Here is a 20,185-nt window from a genome sequence, read left to right as displayed (position 1 = left end):
TTCTAATGATTGTTCTTGCCTTTTAGGAACCAAAGTTAAAATGTTTCCAAACCTAAAAACAATAAATTGGCACGGTAAACTGCATTTATTTACTTATTTTAATATATTTTACTGATTTTTTTACAGAGAGGAAGGGAGAAGGATAGAGACCTAGAAACACCGATGAGAGAGAAACATCGACCAATTGCCTCTTGTTCACCCCCTACTGGGAATGTGTCCGGAACCAATGTACATGCTCTTGACTGGAATCAAACCTGGGACCTCTCAGTCCTCAGGCCGACGCTCTATCCACTGAGCCAAACCGGTTTGGCACAAACTGCATTTATTGTGGGGCAGGAAAAGGAGGGAGGGCAGACTTGGGCCCATATCCTTTTACTGTTGCTTCCTTCCTGTGATATAGGCAAGAAACCTGCATTCCTGAGCTTTGAACTTGCTGCCCATTAAAACAGATGAATTAGTAATTTTCCTGTTTGGCTCTTTGTCCAAATTTATTCTCAGGGCTTGCCTGATATGCAACATATTTGGGTTGTGGACTTTGAGAATGATGAGAGCTGTGGACCTGAAGATGTAAATGTACCCACTTTGCATAGTTTCAACAGATGCATGCACCAGGGGAGGACCACTGCCATTCATGACTCTCTCCCCATCTCTGATTTTAGCCCCAAGCTTACTAGAGGAGATGGTCACCCTTTCCTACCTTCTGGGCTTCATTTTTTAAAAATACATTTTTAGCCAAAACTGGTTTGGCTCAGTGGATGGAGAGTTGGCCTGTGGACTGAAAGGTCCCAGGTTCAATTCTGGTCAACGGCATGTACCTTGGTTGCGGGCACATTCCCAGTAGGGGGTGTGCAAGAGGCAGCTGATCGATGACACTCTCTCATCGACGTTTCTGACTCTCTCTGTCCCTCTTCCTCTCTGTAAAAAAAATCAATAAAATATATATTTTTTAAAATACATTTTTATTTATTTTCGAGAGAGAAAGGAGAGGGAGAAGAGAGAAACATCGATGAGAGAGAAACAAAGGGCTGCCTCCTGCATGCCCCTACCAACTATGGAGCCTGCAACCTGGGCATATGCCCTTACTGAGAATCAAACTAGCAACCTCTCGGCACATGGGACAATGCTCAACCAAGTGAGCCACACCAGCAAGGCATTCTTGGCTTCATCTTACCCTAAGACTCTCTTTGACTTCTTTGGAGGTATTAGCTCAAAATCAAACGTGCCCGTTCTCAGCACCGAGCCTGTTGGTCTGAATCCTTTTTATCTCAGGAGTACCCTAAGATGGCCTTCTATAAGCCCTGTACATTCTGAGCTTCTGCTTTTAGATAAAACTGTGAAAGGCTGCTCTTAAGCTCCTCTCTTAGCAAAGAGCTGCCTCTCTAAACTTAAAGGCACAAAGCTCTGTGTAGCAGGGTGCTGACAGAATGTGGGGAGTTGTCGTAACTCAGTGCTCCTGTACAGGATTTGGGGCCTGGGGTCATTTTAAGGACTAGTTGTAGAAATCCATAAAGAAAAGGAAAACTTGGTTAAAGTATCTTAAGGAAGAGGGAACTACTTCGGGCCTCAGGATCTATAACCCACTCACCTGCCCCTTCCTGACTTGGTGCAGCTCCTTCACCTGCTGCTGGGGGCACAACCAGTTGTTCCTTTTGCCCTTCTTCCCCTCAGCAGTGCTCCTTCCCCAACAAAGGCATTCATTCTGGGGAGCAGAATGGGAACTCTTCAGGCCAGAACTGAAGAGTGCAGGCCCAGAACTCTGCCAGTTCCAGCCAGCAAAGAAGCAAATACATTTTGACCCTTTGTTGAAATTTCACCTAGAAAAGTTTTTCCATTTCAGGAAGGTGACTTTTTATTAGGCACCTTCTGCTTGGGGACAGCACAAGTTCCCAGTTACTGTTAAGCTCTAATGATCTCTCCTCCTGAAATGTCTCCAACATCTGTTCCTGTTCTACACCCTCCTCCTCTCATTTCATCCCGGGCACCTTCCTCCAAAGCAGAAAACCCCTGGGAGCTGTGTTCAGAGTTATCCATGCTATACACTATCAAATGTGCTGCAGTATCAATTTCTTGTAAATTAGTCACGTGAACCCCCAAATGTTAGTGCCTGAGAGGCCTCAGGGATCTCCTTCCATCTCACAGACAGAACAAGAGACTAAACCCAAAGGGGCTGGGCTGGCCTGTGGTCAGTTGCTCTACCCACTCCCGCCTCCCAGCCAAGAACTCTTCTTACCGCTGCAATTGTTAAAGGCTGCTTAGACCTTTCGCTGGAAGGAGGAACATGGACTGTAGTTATGTGTTTATTCAGCGAAATAGTTGATTGCAGGGAACCTGTGACATTTCAGTGTTTTTTTTTTATTAAATTATTTGATTTTGCTTGGAGTACAGGGAGGCAGCAATGGAGGATTAGGAGAACGTACCTATCTTTGGAATGAGCAGGTTCCAAATCTCATTTGGCACATCACTCCAGGCTGATAAAGGGGAGACTGGCACCGAGTCCACAGACCCAACTGGCTCTAGGACATCACGTTGTTCAGTTTTTTGCTTATCTAATCAGACTTGTTCTTACCCAATGTTCACTAGGTCACCACGTAGCCTCGTCCCCACCCTACAGAGTTCCTAGTTAAGCCCCTACCTGAGGTCACTCAGAATGAAGGGAAGGAGCAGCTAACTGGTCACAAACTCGCAGAATTGGCTAGGTGAGTTTAGCAGAGATCTGCTTCTCAGTGTTTCTGCAAGTACAAGCAGTGCTGTCTCTTTCAGGCCTGGAACCAGGACAGCCAGGTGTGGTCAGAGCCCGTCCCACCCAGCTTTGAGGTCCACCAATATCACCCTCCTTTCCCTTGGCAAGAAGATTGGCAACCCTCTGTTTCACCTCCAGCTATGACGCATCTCCTCCTTTCCCTCGGAGAACAGGCAGGTTCTTGCCAAATATCCAACCTCTGAAGATGAGAAGGGCCTTGGAAACAGGTATCAGCAAACTTTTCACAGACACCTGGCAGAGAAGGAATCTTATTGCATTTGTCTTGGTGGCTAACCCTTCTAGGTCACACAGGTAAATCTATCAATCTCTTTACTCAGAATTCACACCTTTGCCCCAAAATTCCTTTAAATGCCCACGTCATTTAATGAGTACCCATAACTACTCACGATTGCCCCAAGAAGCCAGCAGCAGTTCCTACTTTGGGCTTTGGAGACAGCTCAGCTTAGACCTGCTTCCAAGGCTGCAGGAGGGACATGCTCTTTAGGAGGCCCCAGGCGCCTAGTGGAAGACACGTCCGTAACTCAAGGCTTTGCAGAGTGATTTGTCACCACCACACAAGTTGAGAAGCCCTCGCTCCCAACTCATTCACAGAACAAAACAATACATCCACCTATATTCAAATTCATTCGAGCCACCTGTGGCTCACCTAAGTCCCACATCAGTCCCGATGGCCTTACCCCCAGCAGAGGGCAGGTAGACAAGATTTTGAACTTTCCACAGCTGCATCTCTATACTTCTAGGACAGTGATCGGCAAACCAAGGCTTGCATGCCACAGGTGGCTTGTGAGCCACAGTTTGCTGCTCTGTTGACTAATGAGTTTGCTGACCACTGTTCTAGGAAGATGATCTGGAGCAGAGAATTAGGGTGACAGTCAATCTACACAAATGAGGGATTGGGGATTGGGGCTTTGTAGACTCTGCTTGCCAAAGCATCCTCCCACAATAGGGAGATGGGGTCATTATCCAAATGCCTATAACACAATAGCTCAGGGCCTCTTTCCTAGACAAGACTGAAAGGGGTCAGCGCTATTTCTGAAGACCTCATTATTAGAATTCTATTTCAATATAAGTGATCTCATTGAGCTATTTTGGAATCCAAATGTGGCAAGGTGCCTGACCTCCCTCAATGTCTTCACGTGGCTTTTACAGGGGAGGGGTTAGTGCTGACTTTTGCTAAAATGGGTGAAAGGGTCCAAGCAGCCAACATAATCACTCAAAGTCCAGATGAGAGATCAGTAAATACAACGTGCTTGGAAGGCAGGCCTTGAGCACATTCTTCTGGTAGACATTAACTTATTAAATCGATCCTGATTGCAAAAATAAACTTTGCCCCCATCTCACCTGGCATCTGTAAAAGAGGCACATTTCAGTCTATAAAAGTGGGAACTGTCCCTGGCTTTCAGGCTCCAACATTCCGTGTCAAGATGTGGCACCTTAAACTCTTTGCAGCGCTCATGATCTGCCTGTTACTGCTGGGCCAGGTAAGGAACGAATGCGGGTGTGCGGGGAGGGTGGTACTGTGCGCAGAGCCCGAGAGCCGGATTCCATCCTGAAGAATGATTCTTCTGCGCTCAGTCTACAGCATCCGGGGAATGACCATTTCTCCAAGATGTGCAGCAGGGTGTCAACCCTTCCACACCAAAGAATTTGTCTTTGCCCCACAGATTGATGGCTCCCCAATATCGGAACTGAGTTCAGCAAAGAGAAGGCTGCGGAGAATGACCCCATTTTGGAGAGGGGTTTCCCTCAGGTCCATTGGAGCCTCCTGCCGGGATGACTCCGAGTGTATCACCAGGCTATGCAGGTATTCCACAAACTTGGGAGCATGGCTGAGCCAAAGAGGCCTGGGAAGCTAGGCAGAGATCAACACACACAGACTTAAGAATAAAGTTGGGCCCCACCCGGTTTGGCCCAGTGGATAGAGCGTCCGCCTGCGGACTGAAGCGTCCCAGGTTAGATTCCAGTCAAAAGCATGTACCTTGGTTGTGGACACATCCCCAGTAGGGGGTGTGCAGGAGGCAGCTGATCGATATTTCTCGTCGATGTTTCTATCTATTGCTCTCCCTCTGTAAAAAATCAATATATGTATATATATATATAATATATTTTAATTTTTTACAGAGAGGAAGGAAGATGGTTAGAGAGCTAGAAACATGAATGAGAGACATCGACCAGCTGCCTCCTGCACACCCCCTAACGAGGATGTGCCCACAACCAAGGTTCATGTCTTTGACTGGAATCAAACCTGGGACCTTTCAAGTCCGCAGGCCAATGCTCTATCCACTGAGCCAAACCAGTTTCGGCAATAAAATATATATTTTTTAAAAAGAATAAAGTTGGGATGGAGGACTTGAGAGTTGGAGCTCATTGGCAAAACCCTCAGGAGTTAAGAGCCAAGGACAGCTACACACAGGTGCCATGAAAGAGCAGTGCCTTTCCTCTCTGCAGTCCTCCTTGAACTTGGATAGCTCAGAGGAAGGAAACAGGTTGGCTCTGGGCACTGCTCTCTTTACCTTAAAAACCACCTTTTCTTTTCCCTTAGAAAGAGACGCTGTTCCCTAAGTGTGGCCCAGGAATGATGAACATACCAGCGGAAAAGAGGACAGCACTCACCTACAACAATGCTCCGTTCTATGGAATATTGATTAACTGCGTATTGGCTGGAGACACTCAAGTGAAGCAATCTTGTGTTTTTAATATTTAAAGACAGATTATGCTTTAAATTGGTCTCCGTTTCTTCTTAGAATGTTGATATTTAGATGAGCATAAAGAAACTTGTCAATTTATAGAGTTTATTTTTCTATGTATATTATTAAACGTCTTAAATTTGAAAATTTGGTAGTCTGAAATTTAAGCCTTTGAGTGGAAGAAATGTCACTTGTATACTATAGAAAAAATAACCCAGTATTGCCTAATAATCATGTGTTACTTTTCACACTTGATCTTAGCCAAAAAGCTGAGAAGTGATATGTTACTTCTCAACCTTGAAAGTTAACAGTGAGTAGCAACAAAAGTAGTGAGTTAACATTTTTCCAATAAATAAAGAACATGCCCTGGTCAGTGTGGCTCAGTTGGTTGAGCATCAACTGTGCACTGAAAGGTCATGATTCCTGGTCAGGGTATATGCCCAGGTTGCGGATTCGATCCCGGGTTGGGGTACATGCAAGAGACAGCAGAGGGATGTTGACGTTTTTCCTCTCCCTCTAAAATAAAAGATAAAACACAAAACCCAGAACTAACATGGTGGCAAGCTACAGGCATCAGATTAGTAATGGCCTAATTGTGATCAGCGCGTTCCTAAGCTGCGGTCCTGGATCCCAGCCCTTCGCTCCGTGTAAAAGGACTCTTCAGTAAGATGCCAGAAACGGGCAATGCTGGCACTGGCAGCCTGATGATGTGCCCAAGTTTGTGACTGAACAGAAGGCAGAAGTGAAAGAAAATCTAGCTAAATAAAACAATAAAAGCCCAAGGCACAGAGAAACAGCAAAAAAGGTTTGTCTGAGATTTTTGTGAGTGCAGGGTGAATTCTAATCTATGGAAAGGGATTCGTGGCCAGCGAACGTGCAAAATTTCTGTAATGAGAAAATGAGATCTGGACTAATAGGACCAGACTTTTAAAGTAAACTGAGAATGGACAGTGTTTATAAACTTTAATACAGAAAATCTATTTGATATTTATTAAACTTAGTTTCTCCAGCTATGGTTTGGCATTATACAAAGCATCTTAATGACACAGTAGAGTTAAAAAGATCTTTACAAATTGAAATGTGATACCCTTGTCTCCAAATATTTTAATTGCCATAAATTTGTTTAAAAATACACATTAAACGCATGTTTGACACTCTAAACTTTCTATAATTTCAATACCACAAAATACATATAATATACTATACAGATGTGGAAAAATCTAGTTAGTATATAATACTTTGCTCACCATTAACAGCTTTATTATGTGAAATGCACATACTGACTTAGAAATCCTAGCTTTTGAACCCCAAAGTACCTCTGAAATTTTGACATATTGCAACAAAAATCACAGTATATAATTGAAATTTTGGTTGAAAATGTCAGATGCCTAAATATTTTGGATAAAAGAAATGTAAGACAAAGATCTGGATCATGTACAAAACAAAGGCATCCAATAGACACTAACAGTACCTTTCTGTAGAATCAACAAGGCTTCTAATTTATCAGTGGCGTTACCTCCCCTCCAAAACTCTCGCTGGATCTCAAACCATTGTTAGCCAAATAATTTTAATTTCAAATAAGATAAAAGGACTTTCAATAAATATATAAGCATTTCCATCCTCCATATACAAAATTTAAAACCATTCACAACAGAGGCTAGATAGAATTTTTCCTAACTGTGCTTACCAACCCCACATCTGGTCCTCAATGATGGTGCCTTTTCAGGCATTGCCACTTGGGCCAGCTCTGTTGGTGAGCCCCACCCTAACCCAACCCCAGTACTGTTGAATGCTCATGTCAATGATTTGCCAGGTGTATGCATAAAACTGTAAAATAGGGACACTTCTTGAACAGTTACAACAAACTCAACAGTATGGATAATCAGGTCATTGACTTGAAAGGCAACATTTCCAAAGAGATATTTTCCTAGAGAGAAACATAAGCAGGTAGAAAATTCCAATGGTTAAAAGCTGAAAAGAAACTCCACGTGGAAGCAGATAGAGGTCAAAACTGAATTATTACTAGAATTTCTGGGAGTTCCAGTCCCCACTCCCTTCCCCCTTTGCTCATTTAGAGAGCTCTTTTGTTTCTTTTTAAGAATGGCAATGGCAATTTATGCTTAGCTGAGCAATAGTGGCAAGGAGAGGTCAATGGCGACATACCCAAAAGTCAATTCCCGATACATGATTATTTAGGCTGCTATTTTATGATGCTTAAAGATCTACAAGACTTGGTTCAGATTTGACTCTGATGCCTTATTCTGTGACCAAATTCTATAAAAAAGAAGAGACTTAAATATTCTTTCTTTTCCCCTTTCTGAAGACAGTAAGTTCTTTTTAATTAACTATAGGGTTCAACTGAATAGAATCAGCATCTGCTTTACCAACTATTAATAACTTACTCCCTGTCACTGACCAGCTTGGTTCTAGGGTCCAGAGTATCTAAATTGAAATTCTCCTTCAGTGAGTATGTGAAAGATATACTCACAAACATGACCAATTTGGTCTCTTGTCACTACATATTCCAAGTCATTCCATACTTATCTCTTCTATGTATCTTATGGAATAGCAACCTTAAATGTGCAATATTATTTATTATTGGAAAAAATCATCCTCTCCAACAAATTGATATATAACATTGAAATGAATCCTGTGTTCCACATTATTTAGGGAACATGAGTTATAGGAGTCTATATGGATTTAAAATGCTTTCTCAATTTTCTTAGCTTTTATTGTGTGTTTTTTTAAAAAAAATCACCGCAATCTGCCTAAAACCAGTCATCCCAAGTAGGCGTTCCTGAGACCCAGAAGCAAACTCCTATAATTCAAAACACATGAGGCCATTCTGTCCAATTAACAACTGGAAAATTAAAATCCTTCCCACCCTGTAAAAGCCCTATTATACTACAAAGGGCTCTATATATTTTAAAAGTTAATTTACTACAAATCATAGTAATTAAGCTTTAAGATCTAAAAGGAATACACATTGCACCCTTGAACATTATTCAAGGTGTCAACAAGAAAGTGTCTTAGATCAATTTAATAAATAATGTGGAAATAGTTGCACTAAGCTAAAATACTAAACACACAATTTTTGACAAACTAAGTTCATGTTTTCATACATACATACGTACATATATATAAAGTGTGTATGTGTACATAGTTTTAAAATCCAAAGCTGCATACCCTCACACCTAGAAGAGTGCACAGCTACCTCTCCTCTGCACACAGGCATCATGGACTGGAGAGACCACTGGCTGCTCTGAAACTCTATAGAATCAAAATATTAATTTATATTTTGCAAGCACTTGCTTCACAATGCAAGCTCATTAAAAAAAAAAAAAGGCAATTTCACCAAGTTTCTGTCATAAAACACAAAATGATGCTATCTGTGCTAGCTAAAAAGAAACAACAATGAAAAACAAGAACAGTGAATCTAATAAAGTCACAAGTGTATCAAAGTGCAGCCCAGATGCCCAAGGAGCGAAAGCTCCTCAGAGCACAGGCGTGTATGGGCAAGTACACACGTTACTCTAAATTGCTTTTTACTTTGGAGAATTAAATTAGTGATGGTCAACCTTCTCCACTTTTCAGCAACTATAACTGTAAATTTATTGGAAGTATTCATTGCTTTTAAAGGTCAGTTCTTGGCTACTTGCCCAGAAAAAGGTAGCGTTGAGGCAAGAAGCAGGCTGAACGCTCTCAAGCAAGACTGGGCCTAGGCTGGACTGTAGAAGCTTGAGACTCACCTGGAGGGAAGCACTCTCCATAGCCCAACCCAGGCTGAGCAAGACTATTATGTAACAACTTCATCCACTGCAATCTGCTGGTTGGTTACCTACAAAGAGTCCAATAGTGTAGGCTGCTAACTCATACAGATGTGGTCTTAAAGAGGAGTCAACACAGTAGTTTTTAAATAGTTGCTATTTCTAGAATTAACTATATATTAAGTACAAGTCTCAGACTACTAAGTAAGTTTTTAGTCACTTGTAAAATACAGTTTTAAATGGTTGGAGAACACTGAAGACACCTACTGAGGAAGGAGGAATGGTCACCTGTAAAGGAGTCCAAAGTATGTGCTGAAGCAGAGAAGACAAAGACAGAACTTTTGAGATGGACTCAGGACAAGGAGTGGTGTTTTCAGAGAACATTACCTTAAAGATTCAATTATTTGGGATAGGATTTTGATCCACTGTCCATTACTACCTGCTGGGAAAAACCCACCACAGTGAAAAGCTTAACAAACTCACTCTCCAAGAATTGACACAGTTTTCAGAGAAAGAGTATCTTAGAGCAGCACCATAAAACAGGCAGGAAACTCTGCTTTATCAAAATGCTGGTGTGACCCTAGAAACACTCCTGCTGCCTCTCAGGACACCCAAGAGATTAGCACATACTGAAACTCAGAGTGCCCAGAGGCTCCTAATGCTGACAATCTAAAAGCTCAGAGGATACTTTCTCCATTTCTAGGACATCACTGCAAATAAAGGAATCAGGGTTAGAAAAGTCAGAAGGCCAGGACACATGTCTACTGGATTAACAGTGGTAAGTTTCTTACTGAATAACTACCATGCTTGCCGAGTTGTCCTCTTAAAGAAAACTGTTCCTAAAACATGAAGATATCAGAGGCAATTTCTCTAAGGGAAAAAGGTGGTCAATGCAATTTACATATATCATTCTTCAATGATATGCAGAAACAACTTGAGGTACAAAATAGTTAAGCTCTAGAAATATGAAGCCACAGGACAATGAAAATTCTCTAGTTTCAGGAAATACCCTACATGATTCCACAATGGAAACAAGCTCCAAACCACACGATCCCGGGACCAGGAGAGCACGACAATCTAGATCAAAAGAAAGAGCCGGGACCGGTTTGGCTCAGTGGATAGAGCGTTGGCCTGCGGACTGAAAGGTCCCGGGTTTGATTCCGGTCAAGGGCATGTACCTTGGTTGCGGTCACATCCCCGGTAGGGGGTGTGCAAGAGGCAGCTGATTGATGATTCTCTCTCATCGATGTTTCTAACTCTCTATCCCTCTCTCTTCCTCTCTGTGAAAAATCAATAAAATATATATTTGGGGGAAAAAAGAAAGAAAGAACGAACGAACGCGTGCGCCAAAGCAGGAGGAAAAATACCGCTGAAATGTCCAAATCTGAAAGCATGATTGAAGAAGAGCATTATTTGCAGACATGCGCAGTGAGCCCATCTACTTTAATAGCTTCTACATAGAAATTGAGGACATCAAACAACTACATCAATTGTATCAACAAATTGGAAGCCAACCATCTCAAGAAAGTTTTTCCATCTGTAGTACCCTGTCCCAACTCAAGGAGTCTTTAAAAGACTTACAAACCAGGATGGTTCGTATAGAGACTTACTTGGCAATTGTAAGAGAAAATGGAGAAAATGCAAGCAACTATAGATGAAATCAAGGTTGTCACATCACAAAAGGGACTGACTCAGATGGTTGGATCAGAAATAGGAGAATTTGCTAGATTCTGCCCAGGATTCAACCCCAGCCCAATGCTGCAAAACAACAGGCAATCAAAGAGCAACCTGGCTCCTCAAACATAGTGGAATCAATGGACTCATACAATGAATTCCTTAAGGATATCTAGACTCACACCCCATGAGTCAAGGCCAATCATTTATGATTTAAGAGAGAGAGAAAAAAAAAGAAAGTTCTCTAGCTTCAGAAAACAGAGAATTCACTGCACCACTGGGCTTGGAGATTTTCTATCCTTTCCATTTCAAGCCTTAACAATTATCTATAAATATCAGGATAATCCTTTTTTTTTCTGATTGGGTGGATTCATTTTTAGAATGGGGAAAAGGACAAAGTATTTTTTGAAACAGCATTACCCAATAGGTTAGATTAAGTCATGTACAAAAGCATTAGCTTCTCTGAAAGCATTCATCTTTATGCGACCCTAAAGATGTAAAAGAAGAGAGAATTTAACATTGTTACTGCAGGAGACCAACCACATGGGTGATCTGGTCCTAGTGTAAAACTTCATCTGTAAACAGTCCAGAGTCTTCATTTAAAGGTAAGATTTAAGGCACACTAGACATGATAGGGGCACTAAAACAAGATAGAGGAAATATTTCTCACCTTTGACTCTTATATGCACCTTATAGGAAAAGGTACAACTCTTATAGAGCTGGCTTCTTAAGCAATACCCCTCCTCCCCACCCCTTCCCAAGAGCTCACATTGAACCATTAGGTACTTTTCTAGTGTGAATTTTCTGATCCTATCAGAAACATATTTAATTGATGAGGGCCTTCATAATACAAAGGGACTAATTACAAAACAGGTCTAAAAGGAGAAATTCATCATCTCTACATCAGGCATTAGACCTCTAAGTTGTATAACAAAAGCACACACACCAAAGCTCTAGCCCATTTCAGTATCAGTCACTGCATGCTCCTATTTGAGCATCACAATCTAGTGTGGAAGAATACTTATATAAGAATTCTGAAGAGAGATTTTACCTTTAAATATCAATAATGAAAAAGATATAGACAGCAACTTTCAGGAGTTGGATCATCCTTTGCTTTACAGTAACTTACATTATTTAAATTTTAATAATTAGAAAAAAAAACAAACCAAAAACCTACTACCACATGGTTTTAGTAAAATCCGTAAAGTTCAAGATTGTCCTTTATGAAACCCTTCATTTGATATACTTCTCCTAGAAAGTCTGCCTGCCCTCTTTTGTAATGCATTAAATGCAAGTTGTAGTCACCTTGTGATTATTAGTGTTATCAACACACGTTCACAGTTCTTGAAATAATGCATACCAAATCAGACATATTTGTTTTACACCCATGTAGAATGCTATCTTCTCATATTTAAGTGATTTTCATATGTAGAATATCCTTAATACTAAGTATAAATTCTGCATTAATAAAATTGTAGTTAATAACTGAAATATTATCAGGTAGTAGGTATAGAAAGAACATGTCCATATTTTAAATGAACCAACTATTACTCTTAGAAGAGCTACCACAAAAAGACATTAATTGGTAACAAAGCTCCCAAAGTCTATAAATAAAAATGCCTACATTACATTTATGTTCAATATTTAACAGGATAAATTTATAGGCAGAAATAATGAAGTTTTAAACTAGCCCCAATGTGGGAACTTAAAAAAATTAAAATAAATACAATTTCAATTGATTACTTATGAACTGCAGTTGGAATTTCAATCTTATTAATAAAGATCACCGAAACCATCTTATCAATATGCTGCAGATTTAAAAGCATTTACATGATTTTTCATATTGGGAATATTGACAGGGCCAACTGACATGATGGCTTTGGGCTATAAAAAACAATAACATATGAACATGGGAGAACACCATTCCTCATTCTTAGTGTCGACTAGGCGGCATGTTATGGCAGTTTTCCTTCATGATGTAACACAGTGTTGTGGAGAAAATCAGAGGCAACAAGAATGTGTTCAGTTCAAGATATCAACTTGGCATCCTGGCGAAGCCAGTGCAGTCCCTGCCGGGTGTAACGAACTAGGTCTGTCATGATGCTTGCGTTAAAGATGAGAGGGCCCATTACTTTATCCAGTTCAGCAAAGAATTCTATAAAATGAAAAACACTCATTAAGTGATGTACACTGCTTTAAAATTTTTAGTCTAGACTATAAAATAGTATTCTTATGAAGTAAAAAAAACAACACACCCTCTTATACTAAATTCTCCATGTCTTAGAACAAAACATACCATAGTCTCAAGTTATAAGTTATAAGTCACAAAATATTTAAATTAACTGTATGATTAGGAATTAAATGTTATGTAAGTAAGCATAATTCCGCTGATGACCATTACAAATTGTTAATATGCAGTAAACATTATTAAAATAGAGACCTAGTATCACAATGTACTATTATTACTCAAAATCAATCTCTATGTACTGTTTTAGTATAAGAAGCATGTTTCCCCATAAGAGCTAGATGCCCAGGCCAGGTTGCTCAATAGTTTAGAGTGGGGGCCCGAGCATCAAGGGTCTTAGATTCAATTCCCAGTGAAAGGCACATACCTGGATTGCAGGAGGCAACCAATAGATGTGTCTCTCTCACATTAATGTTTCTTTCTCCTCCCCTGCCCCCCGCCTCTCCCTCCCTTCTACACTCTCTCTCTCTCAAAAAAAAAAAAAATCAATGGGAAAAATATCCTCGTGTAAGATTTAAAAATTAAATTTAAAAGAAATGCTAAAAATCTACTCATTTGTAGTCTCTTTCATCACAAAGTTTCTTACAATATACCTAAAAATCTAATACAAACGTGCTTTCTTATAATATCCAATATGTATAAGATGTCTGGATGTGATCCTGCTATTAATCATCCTAGAACAGAACATCCTGTTTTATTACTTTTATAGTATGAGCAACATTTAACATATTAGAACCATTTAGCTTAGTTTGTGTCACCAGTGTAGTGAAAGGTATTTTTAACCAAATTCAGTACATTCAATATGATTGCTAAGCAATGGAGATTAGCAAATTGATTATCATTAACTCTAAACTAAATGATAAGCTAAAAATGCAGACCAGACACTGATTTAACTAGGCCATAAAAATTCCTTTTATCAATTCTACCCCTCAAAGTTTCTCCAGAGACCATCCTACCTTTTTGTTCTTTGGAAAGCTGCTCAGCTTGGTCCCAAATTTCTGTGGCATAGAGGAAATTAGATGTAACCTGAACATAGCTGGCTGCCATCTGGTGGATCCTGTGTGGAATGGTCACTGAAGAACCACTTGCTGAAGCACTACTGGCCCCAGAAGAATAATTTCCTGAATTGCCTGGCGACAGCTTTGGAGAAACAGGGGAAGGCATCCCAACAACTTTGCTACACACAAAGAAACAGGAAATTTATTCATATGGCTGCAGTGAACATGACAATATCAATGTAATATATGGGCTTTTAGGAAGAGCCCCTATGAAGGTTTTTAAAATTTAAAGATTCTTTCAAACTTGAAGGGTTTCCAGAGAAGTACAATTTCTTTTAAATAAGTACTTCACTCACTAAAGACCACTGTGAATTATCATTTTATCTGAATGCATTGTTTTAATAAATGGCAATAGAATAAGAATTGGGAAAGAAATGCTAGTACTGTAATTTGTAAGTTAGATTGCCTCACTCCCAGTCCAACACTTTTGATGGGCATATATATTTAGGTACTTTTCGAACTGTTTTGTGAAAAGTTGGGTGGAATTAATAATTTAGCACCAAAAAAAATTTGTGGTAGTACATGGGAACATTTTATTTTTAATTCCATAATTTCTGATACTTTTGTAGGTTAACCAAGTTACTTAGAGCTTACAAAGAGATACAGCTTTCCCAATCAACTGTAATCATATCAGGCTTCTGTCGACTAAATATTTTTAAAAACACACGTTGAAAGCTGGCAGGTTCATTTCAGTACTAAAATTTGTGGAAATGCCCAAGATCATAAAAAAAGAAAAGAAAAATCAAACAAAAGTTGGGGCTGGTAGGGGGAGATCTATTTGTTAAGAATATTTTTATGTAGTCCTGGTGTGGCTCAGTGGGTTGAACTTCCCCCTGTAAACCAACAGGTTGTGGTTCAATTCCCAATTCAGGGAACATATTTGGGTTGTGGGTTCATTCCCCGATTGGTGCACACTCCACATACAAGACAAAAGGTAGATGTTTCTCACATTGATTCTCTCAGATTGATGTTTCTCTCTCTCAAATAAATAAAAACATATCCTCAGGTGAGAATTTTTTTAAAAATATATTTTATTGATTTTGTACAGAGAGGAAGGGAGAGAGATAGAGTCAGAAACATCGATAAGAGAGAGTCATTGATCAGCTGCCTCTTGCACACCCCCTACTGGGGATATGCCCGCAACCAAGGTACATGCCCTTGACAGGAATCGAACCCGGGACCCCTCCGTCCTCAAGCCAATGCTCTATCCATTGAGCCAAACTGGTCTTGGCTCAGGTGAGAATTTTTAAAAATTGTTTTTAAAAAGAGAAAAATTTTTATCTGCACTTTTGGCACTATAATTTGGTTAAGAAAATACTTAAGGGCAGAGACAAAATGTCAATTAACATAAACATACTAAGTGAATAAACTTATCATCAAAAAAGATGATTTATGCATTTTTCCTCCTTTTTAGGGGTGTAGGTGGGGTAAAGTGATGTAGAGATAGAGGAGAAAACATAACTATGCCTCAATTATTAAATTCTGACACTGTCAAGACTTTAGTAAGATAAAACCACTGTGATAAAAACCCAAGAAGCTACAGAAATCAACCTGCAAGAAGAATTAAAGTGCTTTAAAAAAAACTCAGATTTCCTCCTCTCTAATCTTTGTAAGATTGTGTTCATTATCCTATTTCAATTTATAAAAAGATAAAATATTTAAAAATACTTAATTAGAGATAATTCTCATTTTTTAAAAGATTGTTATCTTACCATTTTTGGAAATTAGACCCTAAACATTCCACTTATATGTAAAAATAAACTTGTCACAAATAATATTTTATAGAATAAAATTGACCTACCTTCCCAAGCCAGGTGATGGTGCTTGAGAATTATTATAAGAATTCTGTGGAGAAAATAAAATGTAATTAACAAAAATTAAAAAACAACAACACTACTTATGAAGTACTAAATATATTCAAAAGCACTGGGCCAGAGCTGATCTTAAGAAGCCTTGTAAATTAAAATCCAAAATATGTGTGTGTGTGTGTGTGTGTGTGTGTGTGCGCGCGTGCGCATGCACATTTCAAAGTTATAGTTAAGAGCTGGGGTTTTCCGGAGGACTTAGGTGAGACACAAAGAACGAGTAACACTCAGACTGATAAAGAAGAAGTGAGAAGGGAGTCATTACACATACAAAGGCTGTAGAAAAGAGAATATATGAGACCATAAAGTTAAGCACAGGTTTAGATAAGGAACAAGAAAGAGAAAGATCTTGAGGACCTTATAGGTCAGGGTAAGAAACTTGGCTTGATTTTGTAGGCAATGGTAAGCTACTGAAGGATTCCAAATCATTATTAGGGCAGGATCTGAGGAAGATTTATGTGTTGCTATTAAAGGAACAAACAGAAAGACATTTTAGAAAACTATAAGTCATCTAAGGAAAGATGGTAGAAAAAACAAGAGACCATTTTTACAAGTATAAATTAGGTTTCACAATAAAAAGAGCCTACATTTAGTGAAATGTTAAGAGCTACTGAATATTACTACATAGGTTCTACAATCAGATATATGTGCATTTAAAAACTTACAAGAAACCTCAAACTTATTTGAAAGTTCCCAAAAAGCTCCTCCCTCGCCATGGCAGGTAAAACATGAGGGCACTTCTAGAGTGGGGATAGAAGACTATAAATTTTGTCTCCCAGCAAATGGACCCTCCTCTTTGGCACACTTACCTTCAGGTGCTCTGTCAATGTCTTTGAGTACTTCAGAGCATTTTCCTTCTTCAGTTTGAATAGCCTCAGGTACAGCAGAGACTGGCATCTCAGGCTAATCAATGGCGAAAAAAAGGGCAGCTTATTCATAGGACAAAACACTCTGGTCTCATCTGTATAAGCTTTGAATCATGCAAGAGTATAGAATTGGCTCATGTGAGCAGACCAAGGCATAAGGTCAACAGCACTAACTCTTAGGCAAAAACAAAGGATGGCTTTAACACATGCCCTAAAGAGGAGAAGAAGGGACAGATACCTAGGACTAGTTTCCTATCTGTTGACATTCAAAAATTAAAACCTCACCCACAGGACCAAACATGTCATTGTAACATATGCACTTAAAAACTGAGGGGTAGACTCTATAGATCAAATTATAAGTAATCTAAAATTAAACAACAAAAACTAGAAAACTTAACTATAAATATTATAACTTTGAGGAAATATATATAGGCCTTAACATGGCTTCAGTCATTTTCACTTGTACTGGTCTTTTTTGTTTGTTTTTTTGTTTGTTAATCCTCACCCAAGGATATTTTTCCATTGATTTTTAGAGAGTAAAAGGGAGGAGGAGAGACAGAAAGAGAGAAACGTTAATGTGAGAGAATCATATCAATTGGTTGCCTCCCACATGTACCTTGACAAAGGAATCGAGCCTGCAACCAAGGTATATGCCCTTGATTAGAATCAAACCCAGGATCCTTCAGTTGTGGGCCTACGTTCTATCCACTGAGTGAAACCAGCTAGGGCTCACTGGCCTTCTTTTGATTCTTCTATAGTTTCCAGTTTCTTTCCACTATTCAGCCCTTACAGATGTTCCTTCAACCTAAAGACTAAGTTTCCCTATACTCTACTCTTACCATTACTTATACTTTTCTTTCAAACTACTTAATTCAAATACTTGTGATTATTTGATTAATATCTGTTTTCTCACACTAGACTCTATGACAAACAGGACCATGTCAGTTCTACACACAGCTATATGCCCAACTGTTGCCAGGTAAATAACTATAACAAATGAACTGCTACATATCCCTGAAATACAAGCAAACAAACCACATTCTTTATTCTGAGAAAACGAAACATTTGCTTCCCAAGGAAAGGTATTATATGAATGGAGAGAGAAGATACAAAAAAAAAAAGAGCCTGGAAAAATAACCATTTAAGACACTATTATTAATTTTATTATTTATTATTTATTATTTATTATTATTATCATATTATAACAAATATTAATATATAACTATATATTGTACATAATAAATATATGATAAATAACATAATAAATATTATAATAAAATAATATAATAATATTATTAATAATATTATTAATACCACTTTCCCAAGACTTTTGTCAAAAGGGCAATGGATCAGAGACTGACAACTATTAACATTTTTCAATTTGAATTTTGAGTTATTTTCTACTTTGCCCATCAAGAATAGATATATGAGTGGGTTATGGAATGTTGATTCAAGAATAACTTTCAGAAGCACATACACAGCACAATTTATTAGGGAACTACCTGACATTTAGCAGAAGTTAGAATACACAACACTTACCAAAGTACTGTAAGTCTTTTATCTGCAGCTGTAGCATCTGGTGCTAAGTAATTCTTTAGCTTCATAGTGTATCTGTGAGTTAAAATAACAAATGACACAGTATTTTAACTTAATCTTCTGACTACCTTAGTCCTTAAAACATTAAAATCTAACCTACATAAAGACAAAAATACAGAAGTATCTAATTCTCCTTATCCAAGGACAATACAGGATTAAACATACTCCTCAGCTCTATTATATAGAGTCATGCTGCTTAACGACAGGGATATGTTCATGTCGTTAGGCGATTTCATCATGTGGGAACACAACAGTGCTCACTTACACACACCTAGATGATACAGCCTACCACTGACCTAGACTACATGGTACAGCCTATTGTTCCTAGACTACAAGCCTGTACAGCATTTTACTGTACAAAACAACACAAGATTAAGTCAAGTGCAAGAGAAAACGATGCAATCAAAAGATGGGGTAAACTACGTAAGATATTTAAGCTACAGCCAGTGTAACACAGCATACTATTTGTTTTACAGAAAATTTTTTTTATGTAAGTAGAAAGAGTATACTTTAAAATAACGATAAGAAGTAAACACATAAACTAGTAACAGTGCCTTCATTAAGTAACATATACATGGTATACTTTTATACGAGACGGGCAAGTGCAGTAGGATTGCTTACACCAGCATCACTATAAACAAATAAGGCATTGTGCTGTGACATTATCACCGATCCACAATGCTAGGCGATAGAAAATTTTCAGTCCGATTATAGTCTTATGGGATCATTATACATGTGGTCCTATCATTGACCAAAACATTGTTATGCAGTGCATAACTGTATAGTTACATCAACCACTTCCTAGATAGACCAGAGAAATAATATTGTCAATGATATGGCAAGTTTTCCCACTTACTTGATGAGCTCCACTGTCTCTGAATACATAGGAAATGGGGATTTGGATTCCTGAGCATTTTTCTCTAATGCATTTCCACATTCAATGAAAGAAACCACAGCATCAAGATAGTATACAGCTTTCTCAAACCTGTCAGACTGAAGAAAGGAGAAAAAAATAACGAGAGCTGCACTGACGTGGGATGGAAACAAACAAGTTAAGATTTAATTAATCTAAATATATAAATATGAAGAGAATATTTACATACCAATGCATCTGCATTGTGCTTTAGCTTTTTTGCTTCTTGTAAATAATGGTCTGCTGAATAACTTCTGCAATGTAAATTGTTATTGTAAATAATGTAGTAAATATTTTTCATAAGATGACAATAGTTCATTTATTAGTCTAGTAATAATTAATGTCGTTTTCTAATACTTTTTTAAATCAAATTTATTTAAACAATACAACAAAATTTAATCAACAATATAGTTGCCGTTGTTTTCTACTACTTGTGCCCAATGCTCAGGAAGCATTTTAATCCCTCTGTTGTAAAATTCTTGTGATTTTGATGCAAAAAATTCGGTCAATGCATTTTTTCTTTTTTTAAATATATTTTATTGATTTTGTTCAGAGAGGAAGGGAGAGAGAGAGTTAGAAACATCGATGAGAGTCATCGATCAGCTGCCTCTTGCACACCCCCTTACTAGGGATATGCCCACCACCAAGGTACATGCCCTTGACCGGAATCGAACCCGGGACCTTTCAGTCCCCAAGCCAACGCTCTATCCATTGAGCCAAACCGGTCTTGGCAGTCAATGCATTTTTGAGGCA

The 20,185-nt window shown here is 38.7% G+C and overlaps 2 protein-coding genes across 4 annotated transcripts in view; one reads left to right on the top strand and one right to left on the bottom strand.

The window, feature by feature from the left end:
* Nucleotides 1–20,185, bottom strand: part of AFF4 (AF4/FMR2 family member 4) — an 83,246-nt gene continuing 63,061 nt past the window's right edge. For 2 of the 3 annotated variants that reach the window (XM_036423873.2, XM_036423874.2), the window contains 7 exons: nucleotides 19,623–19,686; nucleotides 19,376–19,512; nucleotides 18,463–18,534; nucleotides 16,867–16,960; nucleotides 15,994–16,037; nucleotides 14,091–14,311; nucleotides 11,219–13,044 (listed from right to left, as the gene is read on the bottom strand). In XM_036423873.2, the coding sequence (XP_036279766.1) occupies nucleotides 12,917–13,044; nucleotides 14,091–14,311; nucleotides 15,994–16,037; nucleotides 16,867–16,960; nucleotides 18,463–18,534; nucleotides 19,376–19,512; nucleotides 19,623–19,686 (760 nt within the window). In that variant the 3' untranslated portion in view covers nucleotides 11,219–12,916. Of the gene's footprint in view, nucleotides 53–11,218; nucleotides 13,045–14,090; nucleotides 14,312–15,993; nucleotides 16,038–16,866; nucleotides 16,961–18,462; nucleotides 18,535–19,375; nucleotides 19,513–19,622; nucleotides 19,687–20,185 lie in introns of those variants that run through there. The other variant, XM_036423875.2, reaches the window with a different exon arrangement.
* On the top strand, nucleotides 4,084–5,484 carry LEAP2 (liver enriched antimicrobial peptide 2). Its single transcript, XM_036423885.2, has 3 exons — nucleotides 4,084–4,242; nucleotides 4,426–4,565; nucleotides 5,304–5,484. The coding sequence occupies exons 1-3, from the start codon at nucleotides 4,186–4,188 to the stop codon at nucleotides 5,338–5,340; spliced, it is 234 nt and encodes a 77-aa protein (XP_036279778.1). The 5' UTR covers nucleotides 4,084–4,185; the 3' UTR covers nucleotides 5,341–5,484.

The sequence above is a fragment of the Pipistrellus kuhlii genome, unplaced genomic scaffold, assembly GCF_014108245.1.
Source record: "Pipistrellus kuhlii isolate mPipKuh1 unplaced genomic scaffold, mPipKuh1.p scaffold_m20_p_8, whole genome shotgun sequence".
Lineage (NCBI taxonomy): Eukaryota > Metazoa > Chordata > Mammalia > Chiroptera > Vespertilionidae > Pipistrellus > Pipistrellus kuhlii.
This window is presented reverse-complemented; position numbering and strand designations above follow the sequence as displayed.